Here is an 18,988-nt window from a genome sequence, read left to right on the forward strand (position 1 = left end):
GGTTTGCCATTGCTTTCTCAATGTTAGTTAGAGCAAGAGCTTGTCAGGGTACGGCGATACCTCACCTACTCTTTGCAAAAGAGACCTTGATTTTTAACATCCATCAAATAACGATAGCAGAACGGACACGTGGCTTAACGTCATTCCGAGAGAACGGTGCACCGACCCTAACAAACTGCCAGTGAAACAGTAATCTGACAATTTATAGTCGGGTTAGGGATGGATCCCAGACGAGAGTGTTCAAAGGTGAGTGCATATTTGTTAATTCCAGCACAAAACTAATGGTCTGCGTTGGCAGCACAAGGGAATAAAAACATGAGAATACAATGGATCACAACGTACTGAAGTTTTGAGATCTCCCCTTTGTCGAAGCTCTCTTGCTTCGATGAAGGATAAAGCCCCAAAAAAATCAGCATATTGTGATCCTTCACGGCAGATAACTCTATCCATTTTATTGTTATGTTTTATTCAAAGGTAACTGCACTACCTCTATACCCACCTGCCCCCACCATGTTCCCCACCGCCCACACCGCATCCCACCCACTCATCCACCTCCTTCCTCAAAATGGGGTGAACTAATATTCGGAGTCTCCGGTCTAATATTTCCAATCTCATCCTTCCGGGTACCGCTGGAGTTCTGGAAATTGTATATTAACAGAAGCATTCCTCTCAAAAGGATGTCTCGAGTTCCCGAGTGCCTCTCAATGTCTATTCTCTCTGTGTTTTGACAGGCCCTCCCCCGTTTCAGAGGTGGCATTGTCATCTCTGTCAAGAACTCCATTCCTCATATTTCAATGTCCTCAATAAGCCCTGTCAGCCCTCTGGAATACAACTGGCTGTTTTTCAACCATCTATACTGTCCACCTATTGATGATCACCTATAGACATCTATTTCCTCCAACATCAATTAATTCATATCCATCCATCCCAACTCTTTGTTCCTCGTCTGCAGTAATTTCAACTGTCACCATACTAGCTGTCTGTATCTTAGTTATGCAACAACCAGCCATGGCACTGCAGTGAAGGCCTTCTGCAGCTTTATGGGTCTGACCAATCAGTAAACTTCCCAACCCGGATTTTTACCTCCGCCACTGAAGGTGGACAGAGGTTACGTTGCCACCTTTGTCCATCTGTCTGTCCACTTCTTGTGAAATCAGAGATTTGCAAGTATATCGATTGGTCTGGTCTTTTATTACTTGCAAAATTGAATATTCACAAGTACATTGGTCGATTTGGTCAGTGATTCTGTGTTTGTCTGTCTGTCTGTCTGTCTGACTGAGTCTGTCAAATGCCTACAGGTCACAATTTTAAACCAATCTTCATGAAATTTCACAAAATGGTGGAGTTGCTTATAAGCAAGAGGCCTGTTGGTTTTGAGGTAAAAATGTCAACATTGGCCATAGGTCAACAACTAATGTGGGATTTCTTTTTTAATCCGATTGACTTCTGTTTGGTTGTTTGTCTGGAAGCAAAATATCTCAAAGTTGTGGAGGGATTCGGGTGGGTGAAAAGGATGAATGGTAGATTTTGGTGAAGATCTGGATCCGGATGCGATAATTTTTTCAGTAATTCTTCACCATTAAGTGATAGGGCCAAAAACAATACGTAGCAGGATAACTTAAAAAGTTTTTGACGGATTCAGACGAAACTCAGTGGACAGGTTAGGTGTGTAACAACGACAAATTCATTCAATTGTGGTGAAGATCCAAATCCGGATCCAGATACGAGAGTATTCAAGTCATTCTTCACCATTGAGCGATAGGGCCAAAAATGATAAATACAGAGACATGGCAGAAGTAAATAGACACCTTAAATTTATTCATTTCATCTGTAAAAAGCAAGTTTTACTCAGTAATTTGGACTAATATTCAACTGTTTATTTGCAGAAACAAGTTCATGGGTCATTTATGACAATTAACTATGCCTCGAACCCAGAGAGCACATGACCTTTGCGATTTTCAAAGAGGACGAATTGTTGACAAATCGAAAGGTAGGGTCAGTCAGTGTCAGATAGCTCAGAACCTTGGCATTCCGCTTTCTACGGTCAATCGGGTGATTGTGCAATTCACCAGCGAAAGCAAGGAATCTGCGGCTTCCCGTTCTGGTCGATCTGGGCCTTCAGAAAGGTGTCTTCGAGCTGTCAAGCGGTCCATTGAGAAAACTCCCCGTTGCAAGGCAGCAGATGTTGCAGAGGAGGTCCAAGTTAGCTCAAGAACTACCATGCGGTACCTTCATCAACTGGGCTACGATGGGAGAGCAGCGAGGAGAAAACCTCTTCTTAGACCAGCCAACATTCAAAGGAGAAAGAAGTGGGCTGACGAGACAGCCACCAGACCCCTGGAGTTTTGGGAAACTGTCATTTTTTTTCAGATGAGTCCCAATTTACTAAATTTAACCAACAGTGGATGCGTACGGGTCTGGAGACTTCCCAGTCAAAAGTTCTCTTTGAACCAATTGCAGCCAACTGTCAAACATGATGGTTTTTCAGTGATGGTGTGGAGAACAATCTGGAGCGCTGATCGGTCAGAACTTGTGGAGTGTGTTGGCAACATCAACTCTACAATATGCATTTCCATCCTTGAGGATGGACGTCTCCCTGTCTTCTCTACTGGTCAGATGGTCAAAAACAACACTCTGTTCATGGAAGATGGAGCTCCATGCCACACTGCAAAAAAGACCAAAGAATGGCAGGACAGAAATGGGATCAAGTGACTTCCATGGCCAAGTCAGTCTCCTGACATGAATCCCATTGAAAACGTCTTGTCCATCCATATTGGATCGAGCTGTGCGGAAAAAGTCCAGGAAACCAACATCACAGGCAGAATTCCGAAAGCGCTTGGTGAAGCCTGGGCAGAAATCCCACAAGAGAAAATTTCAGAACTCGTTAGTTCTATGCCTGAAAGAGTAAAAGCATTGAAATCTGCAAATGGAAAGTCTACCAAATATTAGTGTATGTATTAAAATGGATTAAATGTTCAATAAATAAGTTATTTTAAAATCATGGTGTTTATTTACTTCTGTCATGTCTCTGTAGCATTATGTATCAAAAAGTTGTGGATGGATTTTGACAAAGCTCGGTAGGATCAGGTGAGTAGGTGACATGAATAAGCCAATGAGATTTTGGTTAAGTTCCAGAACCAGATTCAGCCTATCACAGTGGGATCGAAAACATAACTGTTCAGCCTGGCGAAGGTATGCTCTTTACCGAGTGCTGTTTTAGTTACAACTGTTGTGTATCCTCTATCCTGGACATGGCCATGACTAACTGCCCATAAAATAAAATAAAATCTCTTTGGCAAAACTAAGTGTGTGTGTGTGTGTGTGTGTGTGTGTGTGTGTGTGTGTGTGTGTGTGTGTGTGTGTGTGTGTGTGTGTGTGTGTGTGTGTGTGTGTGTGTGTGTGTGTGTGTGTGTGTGTGTGTGTGTGTGTGTGTGTGTGTGTGTGTGTGTGTGTGTGTGTGTGTGTGTGTGTGTGTGTGTGTGTGTATTTTCAATACAACTTTTCACACAAACAGTTCATGGCTTGTGTAGGGACAATCATTTTTCACAGATGTAGTGATTGTTTCACATGGTCAGTTCTTGTGACCATCCCCACCATATTTACATTCTTTTTGGAGTAACATCCCAACATCCTTTTGCATTTTTTTCCAACATTTTTATTACTTGTCATCTATAGACCGGCAAATTTACTTCCAATTATAGTATAAGCAAAGTGATGGAATCCATTATTGCTGCTGATGACAATTATTTCCGGTTTTCAAACAACCTGATTCAACGTCTACACATCAGACTGTGCATCAAACGTCGTTCAACGTCTTTTCTTGAAAAATCAGAATGACTCACAGTCTACAAAGCCTTTGTCCACAGCTCATTGAAGGTTTGCTCTCCCCAATGGGCTGGTGCCCCAGCATCATGTATAGTTATTGGAATTCTGTGAAATGTAAAGCTCTAAACATTATTGAAATCTCTTGTGATAAGATGGAAACAAAAGTTCTGTTCCTCTTCCATTGCAGGCAGGTCGATGGTCTTAGTTACTTTTAACTCCCTCTCCTCTGGTCTATCTCCCTCTGCTCTCTTTGTCCTTCATCACCATACCCCCACCCTCTGCCATCCCCATCACTCACAGCAACTCCAGGATGTACATGATGTTCTAGTAACCCTATTCAGATTAAACATACTGTTACGGTTCTCGGAACCATATGCATACAACATACAGGTGTCCCAAGTCAGTTATTCCATTAATATACGTGCAGATAGATCCCTTCCTTGTGTGTAGTGGGAAAACACAGGGGTGCGTTGCGATGAGCTTTTAGTTAGGTTAATAAATAGCTTTCTCCCCTTTTATTTTATTTCCCCTTTTATTTGAACCACGGTAACTTCATCTCGCTTGCCTCGCACCCTCGCCTCACTTACCATAGCATGACGAGCGCCTACCCAGAGACTCGTTTTCAGTCAGAATCCTGACATTCGCTGTGGCAGTTCCATCTCGGCTTCCACCTTCCCAAACCCAGACACATGGTGTGGGTGGGCCTTGCCGGCCTCTGGCGAGACCCCGCCCAGGAAGACGGACCGCATGAAGGCCCGGTCCAATCAGGATGAACGATGACGTCGGCTTCGCCAGGGATCCACCCCTGAGCTCTGTGATCTATAAAATACGAAGCAATCCTCAGAGTAGAGTGTGGTATGGGATGAAAAGGAGTTTGTTGGAGTGGGAGAAGGATTGGAAGGTTGCAGTTGTTATTGATGGGGTCGTTGTGAAGGTGTTCCGCTGCTTAGCTCTGACCACGTCCCGCCTCGACGGCCCAACTGGTGGTCCATGCACACCCAACCTCGACAGGGTCTCTTGCCTGGTCCTGTCGACTGCTCCATTTCTCACTTCGGACTCCGTTCTCTCCACTCAAGCTCATTGATGGACGCGATATCCACACGTGCGGCTGTGGACTGAACCGCACGACCTTTGTTGGGTGCCACACCACGGAGCATCCCTTTCCCCAGAACGCTCAGGTACCCTAAACTGTGACCTCAACTCCCTCCCACCCTGGCTGCAAAAGGTCCCCTTTTCTTTTCATTGGGTTTATTTTGTCTGAGTGTGTGGCACCTGTCCATTAGATAAGCCTGTTTAAGACCTTTATTGTTGTAATTGTTGCTTTTATTAGTCTCGCGTTAAGTCTGCTCTGTGTCCGCTTTTGTAAGTTACTTGTAAATTGTCGCACCACACCTCTCATTTTCCCCTGCGTAACACACCCAATAAACCTTTTTCCTGTGCTACATGCTTTTCCCTGCTTATTGTAAATAAATAATTGTAGAAATATTCCCAGCTCAAACTTTGTCTTTTCCTCCATTGGTCCAGCATGGTTCAAATCTGAGTTTAGCCGGGTCTTTATTCCTGATAATCTGTTCCTTCTAGCCGGTACATCCTTGGCAGTTCCGCTCGGCTGCATCCGATCCGGAAAGGTAGTTTGTACTCTACCGTAGTCGGTAGGGTGATCCGGTTCAGGCAAGGTGTACCGAGGGCATGGTTCCCCGGTAGTTGAAACCGTGTGGTTAATTGGGTAACTTTATTCTTGACAGGAGGACCCTACGCCACACGGTTGAGGTATTTACGTCCACGGTCGGTTAAGCGACAAGCCCCGTCATGGAATTATCCGTGAGCGACTACCTACAATTCCAGGGAGTCTGGTGGGAATCGACGTAGCTTCCCCCACCTAGTGGTCGTTCTCTCCGCCGGATCCCGGCCTACAACAATATAAAGTCCGGTCTAACTGCAGGACTCAACTGCTGTTTTATATCCACTCTACCCTCCAGGTCGTCAAGCAGGAGGTGCAAAGCAATCTCGTGTGATCTCCCATCCTTACCCACAACCCTTTTTACCCTCATTAACCATTCTTAACCCAACCCTCTTACGTGCAGGTTAGCGTTTCCTCCCATCCTCTCTCTTATTTTCCTGTTCATTAATTTCCTTTCCCATTAAATCATTGCACACTGCCTTACTATCTGTTCATACCATCCATCACGTTGTTCTTCGATGAGCTTTGACTTTGTAAAGAAAAAAGAAAAACCGTGGCACGAGTGAGCATGGAATAACTTGGCCGAAGCAGCCAGAGACTGATACCTCTGTGTGCAGCGAAAGACCACTGTTGAAGAAAATCGTAGACACAGCGAGGTAGGACACACTGATCTCTGGGTGCAGAGGGCCTGTGTAATAAACAAGAAAAATAAAATAAGCAGCATTATTATATTTCAGAAAAAGATATCTTTTTACCATAGCATGTAGGAAATTATAACAATATCATACAAGTCTGAAGACGACAATGGTTCACGAGCGGTATTTGACAATGTAGATGGTTTCAGAAGTCAAGGATGAGACAATGTGATCATTTTTGACCAAGTTATAAAAATGATCAACATGATGTGGTACGAGTGACAGGTTATTAGCTGCAAGATGTCGAAACCCCGGTTTCGTTCAACAACTTTCAAAATTTGACCTTTGCATAACCTTTAAAGGTCACATAACAATGTTGTGGGCATTAAAATAAGGAAGCAGGATACGTGCTCTAGCTTATTGGAGTTAGTTCGTCGAAGAAGGTCGAAAACTCGGTTCGATTCCCACAACTTTGAAAATTTGACCTTTGTGAACTTTAAAGATCAAAGGTCAAGGATTATGACCTTTGGTGCAAAACTTCCTCTGGAACATTCCAGGAACAATAAAACGTCATATCGGCTATCTGGCATTTCGCACTCCTCGGATTATCCATACTTTGATGAAATCAGCGTAAAAACAAACTTGAAGGGGGCGCCACGGGCAAGGTGTTCGAGATAGAGAAAAATGTTTTCAAGACTTTAGGTGGGGAATGACCTCAAGATTATGCATAAAAAAATATTGTCATACTAGCTCTCAAAGTTTGGGCAGTCGTATTATTTTTATGCCAAAATTCGCAATTTTCTAAGTTCGTGACCTTGTGATGAAAATGAAAAATCGATCTCCGTGGAGCTATGCAGGTACCATTGGGCTAACCAAATACCGAAACCCCCTGCCAGATTCGACAAACCCCCTCGGAGAAGATGTAAATTGAAGTCGGCAACCCCCTAAAAACACGTTTTTTGGGCGTGGCTCCGCCCATAATGGGCGCACCATGCCCATTCTCTGGAAAATACAACAAGATCATGATATAAACCTCCCACCAAAATTTGATCAGGATCGGATCAAAACCCACGGAGCTATGCTCGGGACAGACAGACAGACAGACAGAGACAGACACACACCAATAACGAATTTTGTGGTCACTTACTGACTCGTGAACCAAAAATGAGATCATTCCCTTTGCTTCGTGTGCAGCCTTTTTGGCTGCTGGTTGCATCATTCATGAGGGGCGCGGCTATGCCACTGATGCAGTGCCCTTATTACCAGTACACTGGTACTCATTTTGCCGACCTCAGAAGGATGGTGTTAATGCAATCAACCCCCTGGTGTTAATGCAGCAGCCAACAGGGTTCAAACTCAGGACCCTAGGATCCTAGGATCCCAAGCCATCGCCCTCAGCGCGAAGTGAACACCAGGCTTATAAGGTCATTGAGAGGCATGTGTGCTGCAGTTCAAGATAACTTAGCCAAATTAAACCTTTAAAGGAATACAATGCAAAACGTTTTCGTCTGCTACTTTCATCACCCCAATTAATTAATTAATTAATTCCAGCTTATTGTGGGGTTGGTCAGACCCAACCTTAACACCTTGAGTTTTCACTCTCTACACCCCTCTATCCTGAGTAACACTGCTCTTTACCCCCACTTCTCTAAAGTCCCTTTCCCCCACAGTTTGCCACCTCAATTTAAGTCTGCCCCCTTCTTGTCCAAACTGCATCTGCACCCATACCATAATCCCCTCCCTCCCTCCCTCCTGAGCACATGCACCAACGAGCACACAGATGTGCCTCCCATGCTTTTTCGCTAATGTCCCTTACTCCTGCCCACACCCTCTTCCTTTCCCGAAGAAAGATCACCACTCGCTATCTCTCCTCTTCCTTTCTGAAGGCCAAGGCCACACCACTCCATCTAGGTAAATGGTCTTATTACCCTTTTGTAATTCTCTGACCAGGGCCTAACTGAACATTTTCAATCATAGACCACCCCAGAAAAACACCCCCCCACAATTATTCCACCCTTTCACACACACACACACACACACACACACACACACACACACACACACACCGACTCGTTATGAATGCCCGAGACCAAGTTCACGACACATGGTTTTAAGAAAATGGTGGGAATGAGTCAATTGGACAAGTCTAGGTTCTGCAAGGTAGAAACAGAAAGCATGGGCCACCTCCTATCGAAATGTGAAAAGCTCATGTCAGAACAACTGTACACACAGAGGCACAATAAGGTATGTAGAGTAATCCACTGGTACATCTGCAAAAACTTCAATTTCCCAGTTCCATAAAACCCTGACAAACACAAACCAAAAGGGATCACTGAAAACAAGGAAGTAACACTCACATACGACCGAATGATCCCAATGAGTGCGAACATGGAAAAAAAGCATTGCAACCGGATGTAGTACTGAGGTACAACCAGAGTTGGTGTAAAAGCCACCCAATGCTCGCCTGTTTATACATTTATCGTTTTTAAAAGACTAGTCTAATAATTAATATTTTTTATAAAGCATTGCAGTGAAGTCTGATCCAAATAATTTTAAAGCAATACATGTACTGTATTTGTATATTGTAATCAGTAACAAGAGCGCAAGTGAGCACAATATACGCCCGAACAAGAAGGTATATACAGAATTGTGATACTACATGGAAAACAGCATCCTGGTTGCCATGGCAACCACTTTAGATGACGAACGTATGTCGCGACACACAGTCTCCAGTGTCTGTACCTATGTAGCAAATATGAAACATGAAAGTTGAAAACTTTTGGAGTTAGAGTGCAGACAGGAACGGATGGAAAACAGCATCCTGGTTGCCATGGCAACCACTTTAGATGACGAACGTATGTCACGACACACCGTCTCCACAGTCTGTACCTATGTAGCAAATATGAAACATGAAAGTTGAAAACTTTTGGAGTTAGAGTGCAGACAGGAACGGATGGAAAACAGCATCCTGGTTGCCATGGCAACCACTTTAGATGACGAACGTATGTCGCGACACACAGTCTCCAGTGTCTGTACCTATGTAGCAAATATGAAACATGAAAGTTGAAAACTTTTGGAGTTAGAGTGCAGACAGGAACGGATGGAAAACAGCATCCTGGTTGCCATGGCAACCACTTTAGATGACGAACGTATGTCGCGACACACCGTCTCCAGTCTGTACCTATGTATCAAATATGAAACGTGAAAGTTGAAAACTTGGGAGTTAGAGTGCGGACAGGAACGGACGGACGGACGGACGGACGGACGGACGGACGGACGGACGGACGGACGGACGGACGGACGGACGGACGGACGGACGGACAGACGGACAGACGGACAGACGGACAGACAGACAGACAGACAGACAGACAGACAGACAGAGAGACAGAGAGACAGAGAGACAGAGAGACAGAGAGACAGAGAGACAGAGAGACAGAGAGACAGAGAGACAGAGAGACAGAGAGACAGAGAGACAGAGAGACAGAGAGACAGAGAGACAGAGAGACAGAGAGACAGAGACAGAGAGACAGAGAGACAGAGACAGACGACCGGTATCACATAATACGCCCCGATATATATATATATATATATATATATATATATATATATATATATATATATATATATATACATATACATATACATATACATACATATATATACATATATATATACATATACATATATACATATATCGGGCACATAAAAAAGTGTGGTAGATAAAAACATTAGAAAGGAAAAAATAACTTGCACCAAAAACTAACATTTTCACGCTCACGCTCATGTTGACGCTGACGCTCACGCCGGGGTATCGCTATAGCTCTCTGTTCTTCGAACAGGTGAGGGAAAAAAAAAGAAAAGACGTCATTGTTAATTGAGGTGTCGGTATCCAGCGATTTTGACATAAACAATGCAGAAATCAAGAAAATGACCAAATAAAAAGACCTCAAAAATTAAGTGAAAAGATCTTGGAAGCTGACATATGCCAAAATTACACCGGTGATAATTAGAGCAACAGGAAGGATGAAGAAGAACCTCACAGAGCTATTAAAACCCATCCCTGGCAATATTACTACAAACAAACTGCAGTTGGAAGCTGTCTTGGGCTCGGTGACGATCCTGAAAAGAGCCCTCGGAACAAAACTTCGAGAACAAGGAAACTTGGTTCCTGAATAATGATCCCTCACCGAAACTAAGGTGGATACTTCAAGATTTAGGACTCTGTTCCACCTTCTAAAACCCACATATGGAGATAACCACCGACACACACACACACACACACACACACACACACACACACACACACACACACACACACACACACACACACACACACAATTCTCCACAATAGAACCAAGGTATTTGAATTTCCTTACCTGCTTAAACTCCTGGCCAGCCCATCCTGACAATCCAGGTATTGTCTCCTCTCTGTTCAGATCACCATTATCTCTGTCTTTTCCCCATCATTTTTCCTCACCCCTCATTTTCCAAACTTTCCTTCCATGCAACCATTACGATCCTGAATGCAACCATCATGATCCTGAAGTCACCAGCAAATCATCTATAAACATTTCCCAAGGTAACTCTTCTTGCTCTCTCACACAACACATACATCACCACCACAAATCCAAAAGGACAAAGAGCTGACTTGATATAAACCTACCTTTGTCTCTACCACCTCTGAGAAACCATTCCGAGTTCTGAATGATGTTATAGACTCCTCATAAATCAGCACAACTATACTTACCAGTCTTTCATGGATCCCCTTCTTTCGAAGACACAAATATACAAACTCCATTTGGAACCCCATCATATGCTTTCTCCCCTCCACCACTCTTTATCACATTAAAAAAAAAAAAAAAAATCTCCCCTCTCCCACTCTTTCAAATCATAATGTCCCCAATATCCCTTCTACTCGTTGCACCTCTTTACGAGCTTGTAACCAGCTATTTTGTGACCTACATGATCATTCAAACCACTGCCATGCAAAATAATTTAGTGAAAACTGAAAAATAATTCATAAATCAAATCAAACATTTTAAGTTCAAAAACCATTCATCACAAATGAAGAAAATGTATAACTGCTCATTATCAAATTTTTCACTTCACATCTTTCTTTGAAAGAAAACACTAAATGTAACAAGATGATGGACGTTCAATGAATTTTCCAGTAATTTCTGAGGAGGCAGCCAGCTCTTGTCTTTCTGAGTATGTCATTAGCTGGTGCACATCACATGCTTTTCATACGGTCACAGAGAATGGAACTGACTCAAATTTTGAGTTGGATGTAGTCGGTACAGTATGTGAGATAACAAGCCCAACTCGGAATCTTAAAGTGAAGATCACCGTTTGGGATCTGAAGAAACTGAAGAATGCAAAGCGAAATAGAGTTCATAGAACACATTACGCAGTGCTGTCTTGAGAAACAAAGACATGGGCAGGGTGTACGAGCGGCAAATTTGATGGGTCATGACGATGTAGAAGGCTGTATTATTTTGTCCAAGCCCTGTTAAACAGAAGAGTTTAGAAAGTGTGAAAAAGGCGATTTGTGTTCCGCAGTGTTCAAGAATATATATTGTTGCGAATTCGCGCCCGCCGGCATGCGGACGGCCACGTAACTCGGATCGCGGCACGTCGCCCACCAGATGGGCAATTCAGTCGTGACCCTCTCGGAACAGCGCCGGGAGCTAGTCACGGGTGGGGGTTTAACCCCACCACAACCGTGCCAATTGCCCACCCGCGTAGGATAGGGTTGCTCACCAAATTCGATCTACTTAAGTACCTGCGCGGATGGTCAACCGTACCACGCCACAGGCCGACTCCGGACACGTACCGCTTAAGCGGTCCGTTCCGTGCTACAGTGATAACCGAGCGGTGTTATCGTCGGCCTCGACGGTTCCGATTAATTACCGGGCGTATTAAGCCCACTACGAATCCTTTACGTGAAGCAGGATGGAGGGTCAATAAAGAAAAGACGAAGCGAAACGGGAAAACAGTTCACACAATGCACATTTATTTCCCGGCACACGGAAAGCACATATATACAGCCATACAGTCAAAATGCACATATAGCAACCAAAACAAAAGCAACGACGACGCAGAGTTACTACCGACTACGCGCACACACGGCAACACTTATACAGTTCTACTTTACAGACGGCGCCAACACATATTCACACAAAAGCAAAGGAAAGAAGCCACCCTCATAGACAAGGGGGCAGACAGGCCTGTAGGCCAATTGTGCGCGTGACCTGGAGGAGCGGCCAGGTCCGCGAGACCGGGGGGTGGGGGGGTCCTACCCGCGTCCTCGTGACGCGTTGGTGGGCGAGCCGCAGATGTGGCCGTGTGGCTGTGCCCCGACTCCGTGCTCCTTGGCACGACGTTTGGAGTGGGATGGGAACGGGGCCCCCTTTTTTTCACTATCTCAGCGCAGGGGAAAGGGGGAATTGTTGATGCCCTGGGGGAGGAGAATGGCTGGCTGGCTTGGGTCCCGCGATGAGCGATCCCACACGGCTACCTCGTCGCCGACCGCAGTCTTTCTCGCCTCAGACCCAAGCTCCTTTGCCTCTTCACGCAACTCTTCTCAGCCGACTCCAGAACCCAACTCTCTCGATGACACTCTCTTCCACTCTCCAACCAAAACTGACTCACTCTGCCACAATTCGCCTTGCGCTTGCCGTTTTATAGGCTGGCTGGAGCAGCTAATATGCAAATATTCAGATCAGGATGACCTCGGGGCGGAGCCACGCTCGCCCATTGGTCGGAGGAAACGGGGGCGTAAACCTCCCCTGATCCTAGAATTTGCATATATCGATTTCACACAGACGCGCCTGGAGGCAGGGCCAAGCCGCCCCGCGCTTGCTAATTGTACGGAGGAAAAGTGGGCCTGTAGCGTTCTTGATCCGAATTTCCCCTCGGAAAGGCCGCTATTTGCGCTCGCGGATCGGTGCGTTCGGCACCAATCGCCGAACGGGCCTAAGACAGCCCGACGCTCAGTGTTCACAGGTGGTGCGGGAATGGCCGTAGAAGGAGAGAGGTGAAGGTGGTGGAGGGTTTTTGGTGGTGAGGGTTGATGGTTATGGTGCCGTTGGGGATGGCGGTTATGCGATGTTTGCGGGATTGAGTTGTGAAGGTAAAGGTCGTGGCTGTTGGCGTTGTTGTTGTTGTTGTCTGAGGGTTGGAGCGTAGTTGTAGTTGGTGACGATGGCTGGCGTGGTGGTTAAGGTGGTTGTTGTGTGATGGCGGTTGAGACGTGGTTGGTTCAAAATAAAGATAGAACAGAAAAACGCCTAACTCAAAGGATCGCAGCCCGGATGAATCACATCAATTCCCTCTATACAACGGGTTTGGGCTAACTACACATGTACTTAGAGATATCTCACCTACGGGCCCTTCATGGTGGTTTGCGAATTTTCACAGCCGTAACAATATATATTAGCGATACCCGTGCACATGCATGGGATAGCAGTACAACATAGCTGGTAGCAGACGACAGACCGTACAAGGGGAATGACAAAAAATACGCATTGTGCAAAATGCAAGTGGTACTATGGAACGCCAAGACTTCCCAAACATTGTCGGCATGTCCGCCAAGTGCCACAGCAATTTCATAGGGATCGTGTGACGGCGAGCCGATTTTTTAGTTTGCAAGCTTGGTATTATAATAGAGATATATATATACACAACCGGTCAAAAGTTTTAGAACACCCCCATTATTCCAGTTTTTACTGATATTTAAGCAGTTTAATGTTTCAATGTATTCTGAAATTAAAGCATAAAACAAATAAACAATTAAAGATAAAAAAGAAATCATGGAATCGTTTTGTTGAACAAAATTTAATCTAAATCTGGAGACTGGGCTGGCCTCCATGATTTGAAGCCTACAGTCTTGTTCTTTTCTTCTAAGGTAGTTCTGACAGCCTGGAGGTATGTTTTGGGTCGTGATCTTGCTGTCGGATGAACCCCTGACCAACTAGGCATAGACTAGATGGTATTGCATGGCGCTGCAAAATGCTGTGGTAGCCCTTTTGGTTCAGGGTGCCAGTCACCGACTCTGGATCCAGCAAAAGAGCCCCAGATCATCACACTTCCGCCTCCATGTTTGACAGTTGGTGTCACACACTGAGGAACCATCCTTTCGCCAACTCGACGGCGTACAAAAACCCTGCGTGATGAACCAAAGATTTCAAATTTTGATTCATCGGTCCATAAGACCTTTTTCCATTTTTCAGTAATCCACTGGCGTGCTTCATTGCCCAGGAAAGCCTCTTTTTCTCATTTTGCCATCTTAGCAATGGCTTTCTTACTGCCACTCGACCTGTCAAACCTGCAGCTCAAAGTCTTCTCTGCACAGTTGAAACTGAGACTTCCTTACTTCGACCAGTGTTAAGCTGTGCTTGAAGCTGCTCTCCTGTGAGCCGCCTATCACGCAAGGTGTTGACTCTCGGAAACTTGTCTTCTGATTGTGTTGTGGCTTTGGGTCTGCCAGACCTCTTCCTGTCAGAGTTTCCTCCAATTTCCAAGTGCCTTTTGATGGTGTAGGAAACTGTACTCACTGACACCTTGGCTTACTTTGCAATTTCTCTAAAGGAAAGATCTACACTTTTAAGGGTTATTATGGTCTGTCTGTCTGTCTTCCTTTGTTAATTGTCTTTTTCTCACCATTATGAAAGCAATATACTACTTCCTGCAGTGCAATATTGTCCAAATAATGCTTCAGAGGGTGTAGCAACACAGTCTGTACCAACACGTTTATACAGACAGAGGGTTTTTAACTAATTAACAAGAGTTGGGACATCTTTCGGAATTGTTTGCATCAACTTTCAAGGCTTAATTTACTTCCATTGCTGCAGAACAGCTGCAGTTGCTAACCCATTACTTGTTCCCTGAAAAGGGCCTTTTATAACAACTCTGAAATTGACATTGTTTTTCAGTTTTTGGTAACCTAAACTTTTTTTTAACCTCTGGCAGTTTACTGCTTAGCTTTGTACCATTTCAGGTTATTCACTGGACTTGAACTGCTTAAATTTCAGTAAAAACTGAAAAATGGGGGTGTTCTTAAACTTTTGACCAGTCGTGTATACATATAATTCAATTGAAATAAAATTAAGATTTTAAGGGTTGTAGAAGAAAAAAAAATTCCAGATGTTTACCGCCGTTGATGCAGTCTTATCCTCCACTTTATTTAACACGTTACATTAGGTCTTCGTGCCTGTTGTTTGTGTCCTTTACACTTAAAAACAGTAAGTTTCCTGTTTGGAATGATTTTCAATGTCGTTTGACTGCTGCACAGGAGACAGAGTAAAACGTAATCACACTCCTCTCTGTGCATGTGTGATCGAGACAAATTCAGAGCCAAATTACTGCTAAACTACAGGTTCGTTTTCCAATTCATGCTCCGATTCGTGTTCAAAATATAACATTCAATATAAATCAATTTCTTCCTCAATCATAAACTGACGTTTGTAAAGAGACAGACACACAGCCAAACACATAAAAGTGAACCAATTGCTTAACCCCACTTTCCGCTTCACGTGCGCAAGGTAATTACACATCAGAGTTTCAAGCTATCCCTACTAAGATCAGCGTGCCTTGATTCTATGGCTGGGTCAAAACTCTGTTTGCCTGGATCCAAGTCTTCTGTGTGTCTGTATCCTTATGCCTAGATCCAAGCCTTCAGTTTTCCTGGAGCCTATGCTTGGACTAAAACTGTTTGTTTACCGGAATCCAATGCTTGGACCCAAGCTTTCTTTTGACCTGTTCCTATACCTGGAATTGAACCTTCTGTTTGCCTGAAGCCTACTTCTGAACCCAGGCATTCTGTAAGCTTGGAGCCGATGCCTGGGTCAAAACTATTTGCCTGGAGACTATGGCTGGTCAAGCCTTTTGTTTAGCTGGATGCAATGCTTGAATCCAAGCATTCTGTCTGCCTGGACACTACACCTGGATCCAAACCTTCAGTTTTCCTAGAGCCTATGCTTGGACCTAAACCGTTTCTTTACCCGAATCCAATACTTGGACCAAAGCTTTCTGTTGAGCTGGATCCTACACCTGGACCCAAGCCATCTGATGAATACCTTGTTAACTGGAAAGTTCATTTGACCTGGTCTGGTGAACCTGGATTCAAAGCTGGTTCATGTCTGCACTACACGGAATTACAATTGTACACCCACAATGAATACAATTACAATTGTACACCCACACGACACAGATCCACCACTGTTACAATTTAGATTAAGTTGAGCCAAACAAAGGCATGTACATCAAATATTTTTGTTATTACCTCCACCACCAAAGGAGGACAGAGGTTAAGTTTTCACCTGTTTGTTTGTTTGTGAGCAGGATATCTCAAAAAATTATGGATGGATTCAGACGAAACATGGTGGACAGGTTGGATGTGTGACAGACGTATTGATTTGATTTTTATGAAGATCCGGATCCAGATTCAGCCCATCAGTGGAATACAGAACGTGAACTGTTCAGCCGAGCAGAGGTATGTGCTCTACCGTGTGCCATCCTCTGTTTTTCTTTTTTACAATGGGAGGTGAAAATTATCTTCTATTTTATTGACAAGTTTTCACATTTTAATTACTGTGAAACAACTTTAAAAGGTTGCTCAGTGGGGATTAAACCTGAGACACGGCAGCCATAATGGTACAACTTGTTAAAATCATGGCGGGCCTGATGGCCAAATGTGAGATAAAGCATTGCATTCCTGAAAATAATATGCATCTTCAAAGTATTAATGTGGGTTCTAAAATCCCATTTCGCTCAGCCTGCTGCTTCCATCAAGCTTTCTTCCATCTTTGTATTCCCTGGTTCTTGAATCACCTACCTTCCCTCCTGCTTTTACCGACTCTGCAGTCCTTTTGACTTTATTACCTCCGCCACCGAAGGTGGACGGAGGTTACCTATTCACCCGTTTGTTTGTTTGTCTGTCTGTCAGCACGATATCTCAAAAAGTTATGGACCGATTTGGACAAAAAAAAAAAAAAAAAAAAAAAAAAAAAAAAAAAACTTTGTGGACAGGTTGGGTATGTGATTAGGACGACTCAATTCGATTTTAGTGAAGATCCAGATCCGGACGGAACCGGGAATTTTTAAATCTTTAAGTCATTCTTCATCATTGAGAGATAAGGCCAAAAACCATATGGAGCATAATATTTCAAAAAGTTGTGGATGAGTTTGTTTGGTGACATGACAAAAACAAAAAAAACAATGACAAAACTTGATGGATGATTTGGGTAGGTGGCAAGAACAAGCCAATTCAATTTTAGGTCAGGTCTGGATGCAGATCCGGTCTATCAGTGGGATACAAAAGGTAAACTGTTCAGCCTTGCAGAAGTACGCGCTCCACCGCGTGCCGTTCTAGTTTTTGACTCTTTTCAAACTTCCACTTTGAGATGACATCTGCAATCCAGGGAATCATTTGAGGTGAATGTGCAAGTTTGTGTTTCTCCTCAAAGTAAAAATGAAGAAAATGTTTTTGTGTTAACAGCAAATTAGCAGCCCGGTGTAAAAATATAAAAAGGACAGGTATCGATCGATTAAGCCTATCAAAGCGTGACATTTGAGGATGCTTAAAGTTAATTCATTTTAACTTGGTTCATTTTCAACAATTAATCTAGAGTCTAGAAAGCAGTAGATTGCAGACATTTTGAATATCTTCATATATTCTCATCAAGAACTGGAACATTATGCTTTTATCTGAAGATGAGAGAAAACAATGAGTTAAAATTATACTCAATATAATTGATTGTATTATTTACAAGGTGTTCCGGCCATTACAGTACACATCACACTTTGTCTTGCATTGATACGTGAGGCTTATTTGGCAGGAACCTGCAGAGGTATAACTGACTTAACTTTGAGCTGTCCAGTCCTGGTTTCATTCCCAACCCGACTATAAAATGCTTCACACAACCCTCACCAAAACCCTTAATATTTCTGCCTTCAGATGGATTCAAACCTGTTACATTGAGGATGCGACCATTGCCTATAGAAAAAGAAAGGTGGTAGGGAAAGCGATAACATTCAACCCACAATACCGTGACAATATTCATATTTAACCCCCAAAACGTGATAACGTTCAGTCGTTCACACAAAATCAACTTACAAGGCCTTCATTCACAGCTCGTTGGAGTACCACTCCTCCCTTTGAGCTGCCACCCCTGACTCACACCTTGCACATTTTGATGCCATGAAAACCAAGGCCCTCAGAATCAATAGAATATCTTACAATGAAGCCGAGTCTGAGCCTGTTAACACCGTACCAAAGACAGATCGGTGGCTGCTCTATCATCAAGCAACTCTTTCTCGTCTTTCACCTTCTGCCCTTTCCTTTGTTCTGTCCCATCTCCCAGGTTTCTCCAGGATGCTCACAGTCAACCAGGCTCACTGCCCACCTCCACTCATTTGTTTATATTTCCTTTCACCTGTTAAACCAACTTCCTCAGTATATTCAATCCCATTCTTTCCTCCAGGGCTTCAAGATGGCTGTTTACCACCACCTCAGGTTATCTCCTATCTACTGTATACTCATCATTTATACCCTCATTAACCCTCTGCAAGTCCACCCCTTCCCTTCCAGATTATTGTGTTTCCATCCCCTCTCCCTCACCCTTTTTCTGTGGGCCACAAACGGGAAGAACTGGGGCAGAGGGGCAGGAATTCCAGGACACACTGGAGAGCATGATCAGAGTGGTTGAGCTGGAGATTATGTTGTGCATTGCGGTGAAAACGTCACGACGTTCACATTCACCGTAAAAACGTCACGACGTTCACAATCTACATTGAAAGTTCAAATCGAACCTGATTTTTTCATACGTTTAACACCACAAGCACATCC

General features: G+C 43.9%; 1 protein-coding gene across 1 annotated transcript in view; it reads right to left on the reverse strand.

Moving 5' to 3' along the window:
- Positions 1–18,988, reverse strand: part of SLC10A7 (solute carrier family 10 member 7) — a 65,784-nt gene that overhangs the window by 39,861 nt on the left and 6,935 nt on the right. The window contains exon 2 of the mRNA XM_085852425.1: positions 6,112–6,194. Within this exon, the coding sequence (XP_085708551.1) occupies positions 6,112–6,194 (83 nt within the window). The remainder of the gene's footprint in view (positions 1–6,111; positions 6,195–18,988) is intronic.

This window comes from Eptatretus burgeri, chromosome 13 (genome assembly GCF_056783735.1).
Source record: "Eptatretus burgeri isolate ZD-2024b chromosome 13, Ebu_testis_v1, whole genome shotgun sequence".
NCBI classification, from domain to species: domain Eukaryota; kingdom Metazoa; phylum Chordata; class Myxini; order Myxiniformes; family Myxinidae; genus Eptatretus; species Eptatretus burgeri.